The sequence below is a fragment of the Schistosoma mansoni genome, chromosome 1, assembly GCF_000237925.1.
Source record: "Schistosoma mansoni strain Puerto Rico chromosome 1, complete genome".
Classification (NCBI taxonomy): domain Eukaryota; kingdom Metazoa; phylum Platyhelminthes; class Trematoda; order Strigeidida; family Schistosomatidae; genus Schistosoma; species Schistosoma mansoni.
In genome coordinates, this window is record NC_031495.1 from 49,443,555 (window position 1) to 49,457,656 (window position 14,102).

General features: G+C 37.8%; 1 protein-coding gene across 2 annotated transcripts in view; it reads left to right on the plus strand.

Annotated features, from left to right (window-relative positions):
* Positions 1 to 2,112: 2,112 nt before the first annotated feature.
* Smp_049380.1 (chimerin-related rho-gtpase-activating protein) overlaps positions 2,113 to 14,102 on the plus strand; it is a gene marked incomplete at both ends in the record, with an annotated part of 28,787 nt that continues 16,797 nt past the window's right edge. The window contains 5 exons of one of the 2 annotated variants that reach the window (XM_018794706.1): positions 2,113 to 2,256; positions 2,291 to 2,694; positions 4,626 to 5,096; positions 6,846 to 7,439; positions 10,477 to 10,586. In XM_018794706.1, coding sequence (XP_018649092.1) covers positions 2,214 to 2,256; positions 2,291 to 2,694; positions 4,626 to 5,096; positions 6,846 to 7,439; positions 10,477 to 10,586 — 1,622 coding nt within the window. The remainder of the gene's footprint in view (positions 2,257 to 2,290; positions 2,695 to 4,625; positions 5,097 to 6,845; positions 7,440 to 10,476; positions 10,587 to 14,102) is intronic. The other variant, XM_018794707.1, reaches the window with a different exon arrangement.

Genomic DNA, 14,102 nt, shown 5'->3' on the forward strand with positions numbered 1-14,102 from the left:
TAAGTCACTGATGTATCCCTGGAAAGTTTGTGCAGCACCTATTCAACTAAACAGCACGTGAAAAAGTTCATAGAGTTCCAAAGGGGTGGTGATAGCAATTTTAGGGATGCCTCGTGAAGCTATGCGAATTCGGTTATATTTTTAATCAGGGCGATTTTTGAAAAAGCAATGATACTATTTAAGGTAGCTGTCAAGTCGTGAATGTACGGCAACGGGTAACGGTCGGCAGTTGTTTTCGTATTCAGCCGCTGATAGTCGCCAGTTGGATGCCAACCATTGCTGTTGTTTTAAGGGATAATGTTCAAGCTAGATGTTCATAAGTCTTTCGATGGCTGGGATAATTCTCGAATCGATCATGTACTCGAATTCGTTTTTTGCCAACCTAAGTCCTACAGGAGCTAGACGGCACGCTTTCTAAAATACAGGTGGTCCTGTCGTTGTGATGTGACATGTGACAGTGCTGGTTACGCTCCGTAATTTTGGTTGCGTTTGGTACAGTTCAGGGTACTTGTCGAGTTTCTCTCAGTAGCATGTGTCGATGGTGTACTTAACGGCTACTCGAAATAACCCACAATCAGGAAATGAACACCCACAAACAGATAATTTGGTCTCTCATGGTCTAAAGACATCTTATTCATGACAGGCTTCTTCAAGGAGTTTGGGAGCTTCAACGGTTATGGTGTTTGTTAGGATAACGAGTGAGAGTATGACAGAGATTTTGTGTAGTTTGAGGCTTTTCTCCGACAGAATAAACCTCGATGCTGAAGGTCTTGATGATCTACAGAATTCTGTCGGCAGATGCATGCAGTCAGTCCATGGAGATGTTTAGAAATGATTCAAGAACCACCAGCACCTTTTAGGTAGGCTTACACAAGAAGAGATGTCTGAACAGGCTCACGTAAAAGGTTCGTTGACCAATAGTCTCGTGCGTATGTTGCAACATTCCTCTGCTGAGCTGTGTTGTAAGCTGATGTTGTGGAAGGACTGATCTAATCTTTGTAGGTTGGTTAGATCACTGCGTTTAAGGTTATCCTCCTTTGAGCGCCATAAAGTTCAGAGAAACAATTAGAAAATATACTAGGTGTGACGTACCTGCTAAAATTGCGCGGTAACGCTTTCCCTACTGCGAGAAACTATGAACGTGCGTTTGTCACGCCGCGCTCATGGAAGTCAGCTCCTGCGTAGAAGAACAGAGCTTCAATATCATCAGACCAGAATAGAATGAGTTGAAAGGTGGTAGGCTTAAGTGTCCTAATCTCCAACAGCTTGGGTGTCCGTAGTGTCATCATGAGGATAAAATAAATAAATAGGCCGAAACATCCTGGGAATACAAAAGTAATATCAGATATGTTAAACGAAGAAAACAGAACTGAGACATAGTGTTACGACTAGGAGCAGACTAATAGTTAATTGTTTGGTGTATTAGATCATGTTGGAATCATAGCTGAAGATGACACAGATCTTCATTGTTTGATACTGTCTCTATTCGTAACACTTTCATGAACAAAGTATACCGAACTAGTCAGATCAGAAGTCAGAAATGAAGGGGTTTTGAGATATATTCGGAAAGTTATCGATATATCGAGAAGCGTTTGGTCTAGGCTGGCTGGCAGTTGCAGAGGGTGCGTAGCACAACGTACCCACTTGTGATCTTGGTGCGGAAGCGTGATAAAGCGCCTTCGGCTAGGTTGTGCCTAGTAAAACTAGTGAGGTCAGCATCGATGCCGGAGATTTACAAAACTATTTCTTTTGAGGACTTATTCACCGCTACACTTTTATTAACTAGTCTTTGTCCATTAGGTTCTGGGACACTATTGCAACATTTATATCTCCATTTAGCCAACAAAACCCTTCTATAAACAAAACTTGATCACAAGCAAATATTTCGCAAGTTTCGCCAAGCAAAATTCGGAAACGGTTGCATGAACAACGTTAGGATATTCACTTTTGCACATCATTGAAAATATCCAGTTGTTACTATGCTAATATCACAAAACAAACAATTTTTTACCTCTTCTGGGCAACTTTTGAGTTTATAAATGGTAAATATCCGACTTTAGTTGACATTAGTCATACTACATAACTGTTATCAATAAGGGACGCGAAGGTTTTGAACAATTTAGGCGGCCGGTCGAATGGTCCGGTGTATATGTTAGTCTCCATTCGTAATGATTTTATGATACCTAGTGGTTCTACCTGTGAAATAAGATGTGATGTCAGATAGAGGTCTTGAACTGCGAATCTGGAAAAATAAGTGTAAGTTATCAAACCACAGCTCACTATTGTGTAGTGTACAATTTGCAGCGTGAAGCTCCTTCTCCACATGTTATACCCTGCAATCGAGTTTTAAGTCATTGCCCACCCCAGTATGGTGTTGAATATCATGGCCCAATATCGCGTCAGGAAACCGAAGAGCTACTTTCTAATGCAGATGATGGTTCTTACCTTATTAGAGACAGTCAACGTGCCGAAAACGCCTATACGTTGGTCATTTGGTTCGACAAAGTGGCAAAAAACTTCAAGTTGTATTTTGATCCCTTAACCAAGCAGCACTTTGTTGGAGAAACCAAATTTGACACCGTAGAACTCCTTGTCGCGGATGGCCTTATTCATTTTTACGTGGAAACACGTGGAGCAGATGTTCTCAAAAAAATCTCAGAAGCCAACATTTATCAAAAGACGCCGTTTTATAAGGTATGTTGTCTCTTATCCAGACCTTTGAGCAGGTAATTGTAAATCTGTACTATGTAAATATACACTACGTCTGCTTAACCAACGCCCAACCGAAGGTATCATACTGGCTGGTATAATAGGTTAGCAAGTGTTTAATTTCGGTTAGACTAGAAAAAAGCACGTCTGCAAAGTATGTGTCACAAACTTCCAAGGTTTCAGGGAACCACCTAAAAGTCTTCTGGCTCACCCTCCTGTGTTTCGTAAGGTTAAGGTGTTGTCTCTGTATATCTAGTACTCACATTTGTTTTCATCATTTATCTCACAGCTCACCTTTTGAACATGATTTGATCCTCTTTACCTACCAACGCCCGACTGTAACATCCTCCATAGTATTTATTTTTTGGTGTTAATGTAACTCATACAGTAAAAGCTTATGTACTTGGCTTTTAGTTATACTTTGTAAGAACTAGTACTACCCAATTGCTTAAAACAAAGTAGAAGAAGTGGGCTTCAAACCTACCATCTGATGCGGAAATACGAGTATTTTTAGTCACCAGTCCATCGCTCGTCGTGGTCATATCTAGGACAGACAATGGAGTGATTCACATTTGGAACCGTTAGCTGTTGATCTACACTAAAATCTACTGTTCGGGTGCCTGAGATCCAGGTAGTCAGGTGTCGGCTATAAGAAAACGTTCAATTTTTCTTTTTCACTTCCCTTCTGATGATTTTCACCACTACCTGTTGGTTTTGCAAACTCTTTCGAAAGATATTGTATTGCAACTAATGTTCTAAATACTCGTCAGGGGCTATTACATCATTTAGATGCATTTCACAGTGCATACGAGATAATATACTCGCTGGTATGTAAGGAAATCTCGACATGGATTCAGAAAGCCCGGTTGGCTTTTGCAAACCTGGACCTTTTGTAACGTGGACAAAATATCCGCCTGCCAGCTAAAAGATGAGTATACTGTTTAGCAGTTCACTCCGTTCTATTTTATGGCTGTGAAATATGGCCCTTAACATCAAATATATTCGTAAGTTACTAATATTCGATCAGAGATATCTTCGAAGCATCCCTCGCAGATATTGAGGCCATCGAGTTCGCAATTCTAAGGCTAGACTCAACTTACCAAATTTTGGTTGCAAATCGATTGGTGAGATGATAGGTCTTCATCAATTGAGATGGTTAAAACATGTATTACTCATCCCCATCCGTTGTCTACCTCGATGGGTGATAGTGGGTAGTGTAAGATTAGGTTGGAAGAAATCCAAGGGTGGCCAAACCAAAGTTTGGGGTCAGTTCATGAAAATACTGACTGTTGAACTGAGCAATGTAGGTAGGTACGAACTACCTGGTCGGGGTCCGCGTTATTATCTCATCTAATGGTTAGAGACTGGGTGACATGGCCTAAAGTCGTCCGCAATGGCTCAGATGCATTCACTCTTTATCTTTCCTTAGATTCGAATTTTTTAAATCCCTCATATTTATTTTTATTGTTATTATTATTATTACTCTAATAATCTATATTTTATTCTCGACTCATATTTTTTGTGCCTAATCGTTTCTACTACCAATATTGTTACTAACTCTATTAAGGGCTTAGCCCCGACAATTTCATTTCGCTGTGCTAATATGGTATGGTGACTTGAAACAGTGTATACATGTACCAGGTTATACGTTGGGTATGACTGACTGATTTACACGTTCTTACCTTCATCTCAGAAAAATAGTTTTCGTTACCTTTAGTGTCATTTTATCTTTAGAAGAATTATGTGAACCGATTCTATCAAGACCGGTCCATTATGGATAATTGAAATAAATTAAAACCCTCAGTCAATAATGTTGGCATTTATTCTAGAGATTTATTTTAAAGTAAGCTTCATCTCGCTGTATAAATTTATCGAAGAAATTATAGCGTTATTATCTTTCTCCCTTTTCATTTTAGGTTCGTTATCACACTTTCAACTCTCAGGCAGTAGAAGCATGTCTTAGCATAAAGTCCTCTGAAAACAAAGTGATGAATAACGAACGTCCTCTCCCTTCTCCGTTAAAACACCTCCAAGCTTCTCAACGCTATGCAAACACTTCTAAGCAGTTGTCGTGTCGTCGTCAGTCTATGGATGCAAGTCATCTTGATAGCCGTTCCAAATATCACTCTGTCGTTTTTGCGAAACCACTTATTCGTGACTGGCCTGATGATAAAAATGGGTTCAAAGATTATCGGAATTATCCCCCTCTGGCTATTCAACAGTCTAATGTTTGTAGCCCAATACAACAACAAACAGACCCAAAAACTACCACCCCTACTTTTGAAGTCTGTTTTTCTCATCTAAGGTTGGGATCACAAGTAGATACGCATGAAGTTGTGAGCAGCACACAGTCTTTCTCTGGAGTCACTTCATCTAACATAACACAAGTTAGTGTGTATGATAATGTTTTAAATACTCCTATACATACTTCTGAATATGGACATCGTACCTCTCAAATGTCGTCTTTGCTCTCCAACCCATTCAAGTCAATCGGTCATTGGTGATTGATTTCGTGGATTCTTTTTACTGAGTTCTACTCATGTGTATTGTATGAAGCGAATCGAACAATATCTCAAACTATAAGTATTTCAGTCTTATAAAAAACATAGGAGACGTTTTTGGCTCGAAGTACAATATCTTCCTTTTAAGATGTCGGCCGCAATGCGTTATCTACTTTCAGGCCTTTCTGGAAACATTATTTGGTGGACGCAGCTACACCCAACTGCTAAATCATATATCTTAATGGTCTTTATCACCACTTATAGCCTTACCTAATAGTTGTTTAGCACCCAAGATATTTTTATGTGGCTAACTTCTAACTTTTCATATGTAGTTTTCTGTCTTACCTCTAGTTATATTTTCAGTCTCCAGAAGAAATAAGCCTTCACGATGTAGGAAACCATAAGGTGTAAATTGCTTACGCTTCCACTAGCACTCAAAAGAAATTAAAGATAAGTTCTGTTTAGAATCTAATCAGCGTAGAACCTAGCACAAATGCATACCAGCTTGGGTTGTCACACCGCATTTAAAAAGCGAGATGGTATTAACGTTATTAACAGCAAATACATTAGAATAATAGTGGTATCAAGAATGTTAAAATTTACACTATGAAATACGATTTAAAAAGGATTGTCCAACCCCTAAAATTCTTCATATTCATGTGTAATAAATGGAACAAAGAAAAAGTTACGGACCATAGGTTACAGTAGTTAGTATTGAGACTACCCTTAGAGACGCACCTCACTATGGACCTAATAAATGGCGATAAATTCGTAATCCACCCAAACCAGTCAGCAGGAACGGTAGACGGAATAAGTTAGCCATCATCTACCAATACTCTTCAGGCGATTAATATAGTTTCAAGGAATCTAAAGTGTGGCTGATGTAAATGGATTAGGAAATAAGAAGGGGACTACTGGCTTTTGAGGATCAAGGGCGATATCCATCAATCAAGCAATGGGAAGTATGATTGAGGGTAGTTTCGTTAGATACAGTTCCTTCTGACTTATCTTAATCACTGATTGTTGTGTCATAATGGGGGATGTGAGTCGTGGTTTCAGAACAAGTCTGTGGTATACTTTCCCAAGTCATAGCGTCAGTGTGTGAAATAATTGGCCTCTTTTGAGCCATTTAGGAAGGTGAAAACCTCGTGTATAGGGTCCTTGTAATAGCCATAATCGTTGGTTGATGATTTAATGGCAAGTTTTAAGATCAAAAACAATACCGTTGCATTCATTATTTTTTTAAAGTCTCGAATATAGTTTAATTGCTTAATTTCAACTTCCTGTCTTATTTGTATTGCCTAAATTGTTGATCTCTGGTATTATTATCATAAATTAAAGATCATATCCACCTAAAAACATTTTGCAGAAGAGCATAAATCATGTAACTTTTATTTCAAACTCCATTCTATCTTCAGTTTAAGTATCAGAAAACTACCCCTAATCCATATACACAAAAGTAGCTCAAAGTCAAGTACACAAGCCTGTTCTTGGCAAATAAATGGATTTCGACAGAACTGTAGGGACAGTTTTCACCTTTCATGAATACCCATCTTGTGATACTTCTCTCGTTATATTTTCATTTTGTCATACTCACTTCTAATCTTTGTGACCATTATTTGCTAACTTTTTTAGGCTTCCAGTCATCGTACAGTAACAGCAACTAACTGTCCAACCGTTGTTAAAACTATTTCTTCAAGTGACCAATGTCCCTCAGTTAATTCAGTTTTAATTCAAGCACCTCTTGCCACTTGTTTTTCTGGGGAATCAAGCAGTTTGAGTTCTTGTACAAATAGTAGTTCTAGCAGCCACATGGGTCTTCTACCGAGTGCTCAGTCATATGAGTTGGAATCTGAATTTTCTTCAGAATCACTTGGTCCAAGACATATTTCATATGGTGGTAATCTATCTGACCATTATTTTTCAAACGGGATTTCATTTCAAAGTTCCAAACTTAATGGGAGTACGTCAACTTCTCCAAAACAACAGCTAAATGATTTATCCTTTACAGATTCTGACTGTGCACAAAATGATGCTATGCGCAATCTTCAGGAGCGATATAACTTGCCTATGGCTTGTTTACCTGATCCATGTACCTTCATTTCAAATGTCAAACCACATAATTTTAGGATTCATACTTATCGTGGACCTCATTGGTGCGATTACTGTACTCATTTTATATGGGGGCTTGTTGCTCAGGGCATGAAATGTATAGATTGTGGATTTCAGGTACGCTACTTTTTAATCTAACTTGGATAACTTCCAAGGTAAATAGGGTGTTCTTGTTTGATAAGACGAAACCATATTATCTGATATACCAATGGAGTTGTAAATAAGACATCTGATTGCTGTCATTTCAGCAGTTGAATTAAAAAACTGAAAATCAGGTACTTCATACATTGCCTATTGTTAAATTTGGCCTATTGTAATCATATAAGTTCCTTTATTTCGCGGATTCTCTTAATCTGTTTACAAGCTAGAAACAACCATTTAAAAAAAGCTATGTACATACTTTGTGATAAAAGTCATGACTAAAATTAATGTCACTTGTAGGTGTAGATTAATAATTAGACAATGACTGAGGTAAATCTAGGAATCTGTTCAACCAGTTGTTTAGTTATAATTTATATATATGAGTATTCTGTAGGAGGAAACTGGGAAGAGCATGGAGACACAATTTTTAGAGACGGAACGCTAATATCATAGTTTGTTACCTATGGCAAAGACGAGATATCCGTCTATCAATTAAGGGACGAGTATACTGCACAGCAGTTCGCTCTGTTCTACTTTACGGCTGTGAAACATGGCCATTAAGAGTAGAAAATACTCGTAAGGTACTAGTATTTGGCCGCAGATGCCTTAGAAATATTGCTCGCATTTGCTGGGATCACCGGGTAAGTAATAGTGAGGTTAGACGCAGGGTATTAGGGAACGATGGTAAATCAGTTGATGAGGTGATGAATCTTCATCGACTGAGATGGTTGGGCCATGTGTTACGTATGCCTGAACACCGATTACCACGACGCGCTATGCTGACTAGTATTGGGGATAGTTGGAAGAGAGTTCGGGGCGGCCAAACCAAAACATGGCATCAGAGCTTGAAGTCACTAAATTGTAGTCCGAGTCGTGTTGGTAGATGCAGACTACTTGGTTGGGGTCAACGCGACTATTGTACCCAATGGTTGGAGACTCTAAGTGACTTGGCTCAGAATCGATCACAATGGCGTAGGTGTATACACTCTTTATCTTCCCTTAAACCTTGAGACTAAAATTGCTTCATATCTGTCTTCCTTCCTATACTATATCCTTATATAAACCTTTCTTTTATCTATTACCACCACTAAATTAACTTCTATGAATCTGGTGTTCATCCTGTTGTGCTAACGAGGTATGGCAACTTGGACCGATGGATATATGTGCCTGGTCATACGTTGTAGCTGACTGACTGAATATCATAGTTTATGTAATACCTAAAAATGAATTTTACTCACTGAGTAAAACTTACATAAGAAATCATAGATTAAAACTGTCATAGAAAATGAATTGCGTAACAAATGCCTATAATCAATATTACCGAACTAAAACAAGATTAATCGGGTCTTTAGGTCAAAGGTTCCAGGTGTTCCCCCCTATGAAAACCACCTGCTTCGATTTGGGCACCCGAGCAGTATCACAGCCCTCACACAAATTAAATGAGATTTATGTGGCGCATATATATATATATATATGCGCGAGATATATATTCGCGAGATGATAGCAATCGATGGTTAGAGACTTCGAATGACATGGCTCAAAATCGTTTGCAATGGCGAAGGTGCATCCACTCTCTGTGTTCTGTCACATTCTAATCTTCTGAATTCTTCATGTCTCTATCTTTTTTCTCTTTTCAAATTTATTTCACTGGATTATACTAATTCAATAACATCTTCAAACCCTAATCTTTCACATTAATGCTTATACTCTTTCTACTTCTACCACTATGGGATTTGAATCGACAACTGCATCTCTGTGCTAATGTGGTATGGCAACTCGAACTGATGTACGTACGTACGAAGCTCCACGTTGTGACAAACTGACTGAGTTGGATTACTAAAAATACGTCATTTTTGTTGCAGCTTTTGTTACGTAAAGCATATGCATCGTTTTATTTCTAAAATAACTTTGATACTATTGTTTTTTGGTTATAATCATCTGAAGAGATGCCGTGAAATAAACGAATCCTTGTTATTCCACTACATTCTTTGGTCGTAAATTAAATTGTTATTTTATTTGGATGTGGGCTTTTATAACGGTTCCCGCTTTTAACTACGACTTGATTTGGACCCTTTAGTTCTCATACTAGTTACTTTACTAACATATCACTGCGTTGGAATCTAGTAACAGTTATTAGTTTCATCTGATTTGTTTTGCTTTGTTTTAGTTTATAACGCTTAAAGTAATGTAGAGACAGTTTTTCTGAGTCTCCGTTGGTATTTCGATGCCAATTAGACTACATTTCAAATAAAGTCACAGGTCTCCATCCGTTACCACTGCTCATATTAAGTGTTTAGAGTATTCGAACATCTATCTATCGATCAAGTTGTGTCTGTCACTCATTTCACAGGTTGATCATATATACCTGGGTTGAGATTAGTTGGAAACTTCAGAATCTCAGCAATAAGGGTTTAATTTAATTGAAAATCTGATTATTTATCTAATACTAATGACCTGTACATTCTTGTTTTTGGGATATATACTAAAATGCACGAACACTTTGAGCTTAGGATGATAAATAGGTATGATGACTTTCGGCTAATTATGATAAAAAAAATAGACTACTGAAAGGAAAGTGCATATTTTGTAAGGTAGCAGAAGTCTTAGCTACAGTGTAAATGAATGTTCAAGTTTACCAGTGAAATTTGTTGAAGTCTGTTCTGTCGTTTTCAGTAGACGTGCACTCAAGAAACAATAATCACCTGTCTACAAATTCATTACGAAATCTAAGTAAAGTTAACACTACTAAATACATATAAATATTAAACATTTAGAGTAAATCAGAAAGAAAACTGTGAACGATTAGTCAATAAAAGCAATTTAAAAGAGCAAATTCATCTAGTCTACTTACTATCTTTAATTTTATCAGTAGGATATTTAGCATTTTTAAAAAGTTGTTTATGTTCATTGTTTCTTTATATTCGTACAGTTCATTTTCCAGTCATTTAATTTAGTTTTTCGCTTCATATATTTGCATTTATTCACAGTTGATCTCTTATCTATTTTTCATAAGGCTCATAAACGATGTGCTGATCTTGTACCGTGTGACTGTGTACCAGATATTAAACAAATGAAACGAGTGTTCGGTGTGGACTTGACTAATTTGGCGAGAGCTGAAAACAAGTAAGTTTTCAGTTTATTTGTGCTACTCAAAAATGAATTTTCGCAGTTAAGAGAAACTGGGTTTTTCTTAGTCATTAAACTGAAAAGTAATTTATATCACTTCAATAATCGTATTCCATGTGTTTGTATTACGAACTGAAGTATTAATTGAAGGACTGCTACTTACAATTCAGTTGCTCAGTCGTTAAGGCATTCTACTCTTAATCACTGATTTCTAGATTCGAGCTCTGTTTCTCCCACTTCGGTTTGAGCAACCGGATGATCTAAAGTGGATCTCAAAACCAAGCAAATAAATCTGCTCTTTATAAACATATCTCACCTTACTATGGGCATCTCATCTTGTGAAACCGACTGATCAATTGCACTCTAGCACGTCGTTGGTTGAGAGAGTCCTGACGAAAGATCTAAAACGTTTATTCGAAATAAGACTCAAGAATAATTTTAGAGAATCAGAAAGCGTGCTAACAGACTAAGACGTCTTCCATTAACGATATACCAAACCGTTTCTACCAGAATAAAGTGTTCGAAACCTGATACGTTCGTGCTCTATACCAACATTTTGTAACTCTGACTTCAATATAGTGAACAAGACTGCTATCCTCTTCTTCTTTGTCCAGATAACTAGAGTAAGGAAAACAAATTTATTTGCGAAAGGTTTGTTGATGATGGCTCCAACATAGTCGAAAATACATTTGAGTTAATGATATATTAATTACAATGATTAAAGTATATAAACTTGGTATTTGTCACTTAATATAAATCATGGTAAAAATGTATTGAAAGTCCATGGACGGAGTCTACACTGAATAATTTTATGGAAATTCATCATATTAATTTTATTTCTCATGAGTTGCATTTGAGGGTTGCACATTCACAATAACCTTAAATTTGGCGTAAGATGAAGAGGCAAACAAAACCAGAGAATCTTGTAGCTAAATGAGTCAGTTGAATTTGTTTTTGGAGGGTATTTTCAGGAGGGTCCGCATTATGCAACTCTGTATATTTTAGTTTGCTTACTCTATGAATTTCCTTCAATATGAAAATACTGATCATGGAAGAGTATATATTAATATTCAATAACCGTCTAATGTTTGGCTAGATATGTCTTTACACTTACAGTCGTGTTGATGAGTTTTCACTTGGTGGGTCGAAAGTGTAACTATTTTAGAGAAAAGGATGTGGGTCATACCCTGGAAGTATACATCTTACATAATTCGTATCATTTAAATTGATAACAGTATGATTACTGACCGATCAATATTTCTCATACTCTCTTTCTACAGAGTTGTTACAAACTAGTCCACTTTTTTGCATAAAGATGCTCTCGTCATTGGTTTCTTATGAAATGTGTGTTATATGAAGTATACATACATCATAATTCCATTCTATCTTTCGTTATTATATGTATAATTGCTTATTGATCACTTATCCAGATGATTTAAATGTTGTTTCTGAATGATATAAACAGATGCACGCTCATGTTAGGATGTTTTTGCTTTAACTGTTATTTCACAGCTTATTAAAAAGTTTCACTATAGTATTTCTGTTCCTACGACTATTTAGTTATTTCAATTTGTGATTTTATAAAGTAAACAGATAATTGAAACTATCGATTAGGTTTAGATAATTCAATTTTTAGAATAAGTGGTTACGTTGTCAGAAAAGCCTACTGTTTAGTAACAAAGACTGTCATTCATCTTGGATGCTATAATTAACTTACATGTACTACTAACATATTGTTTTTTTATTTCGCTATTTTTCGTGAGCGTAAACCTCTATCTTGATATCTTGATGTATTTCAGTCAGTTTGTCACAACGTGGAGCTTCGTACGTACGTACATCAGTTCGAGTTGCCATACCACATTAGCACAGAGATGCAGTTGTCGATTCAAATCCCATAGTGGTAGAAGTAGAAAGAGTATAAGCATTAATGTGAAAGATTAGGGTTTGAAGATGTTATTGAATTAGTATAATCCAGTGAAATAAATTTGAAAAGAGAAAAAAGATAGAGACATGAAGAATTCAGAAGATTAGAATGTGACAGAACACAGAGAGTGGATGCACCTTCGCCATTGCAAACGATTTTGAGCCATGTCATTCGAAGTCTCTAACCATCGATTGCTATCATCTCGCGAATCCCAACCAGGTAGTCTACACCTACCAGCATGGCTCAGTGCAATTGTCAATGACTTCATGGATTTGTGCCACGTTTTGGTCTGGCCGCCCCTAGCTTTCTTCCAACCTACTCCTACACCATAAAACATTGCACGTCAGCGCAGTCGGTGGTTGGGCATACGTAACACGTGTCCCAGCCATCTCAACTGATGAAGTTTCACTACTTCATCAATCGATTCTCCACCCTTACCTAGTACCCGTTTCCTAACAGTGGTGGGCAACGAAAGCAAAAGAGATGGAAAAGGCAGAGGCTGTAGGCAACACCAGGCAACTATTCAGACTAATAAAAGAAACCGGAATTAAGAAGTCAAGTGTAAGTGAGACAATCTCGGAAAAAGACGGAACCCTTATCTGCTCTCAACCTAAACGTTTAGAACGATGGGCGGAACACTTTAAGGAGCAGTTTAGCTGGCCCTCAGCTACTGCACAACTACCCACTATTCCTAGAAAACCTGAATGGAACATTGAGGTAGGCCCCCCGACCCTACTTGAAGTTCAAAAGGCTATAGGTAATCTGAAACGAGGAAAAGCAGCTGGTCCTGATGGATTGGCTCCAGAGGTCTTTAAATATGGTGGTCCAATTTTAGCGGTTAGGTTGACTAATATTCTGGCTAAAATCTGGGAGACGGATGTAATCCCATCCGACTGGTCACAATCACTGATTGTCCCAATATATAAGAAGAGGCCAAAATCATCCTGCGATAACCATAGAGGGATTAGTCTGACTAACATAGCATCTAAAATACCAGCCTCAACAATTATCGGGCGCCTAACTAAGACTCGTGAACTGCAAACACGAGAAAATCAGGCTGGCTTCAGACCTGGTCGTGGCTGTATCGACCACATATTCACCATTCGTCAAGTTTTAGAGCACAGACACGCTTATCGGCGTCCGACAATGATAGTTTTTCTTGACTTGAAAGCAGCATTTGACTCTGTAGACCGAGAGGTTCTGTGGCAGTGTCTGTCATTGAAAGGTGTACCTGAGAAGTACATAAACCTTTTGAAGGCTCTTTACTCGAACACTATTAGTCGAGTAAGAGCTTATGGCGAACTGTCATATGATTTTACAACCTCAAGTGGTGTCCGTCAAGGCTGTCCACTATCCCCATTTTTGTTTAACTTCATTATAGACCTGTTGCTGCAAATAACTCTCTTCGACTGAATCTACAGGAATTGATCTCCTACCAGGGGGACCACTAAGCGACTTAGAATACGCAGATGACATAGTCCTGTTTGGTGAAGACGCTGGCAAAATGCAGAGTCTTCTGTTGGAACTCCAGTAATAATGCCAGGATGTTTGGAATGCGTTTCTCTTATCCCCGTACGTCGTTACGCCGT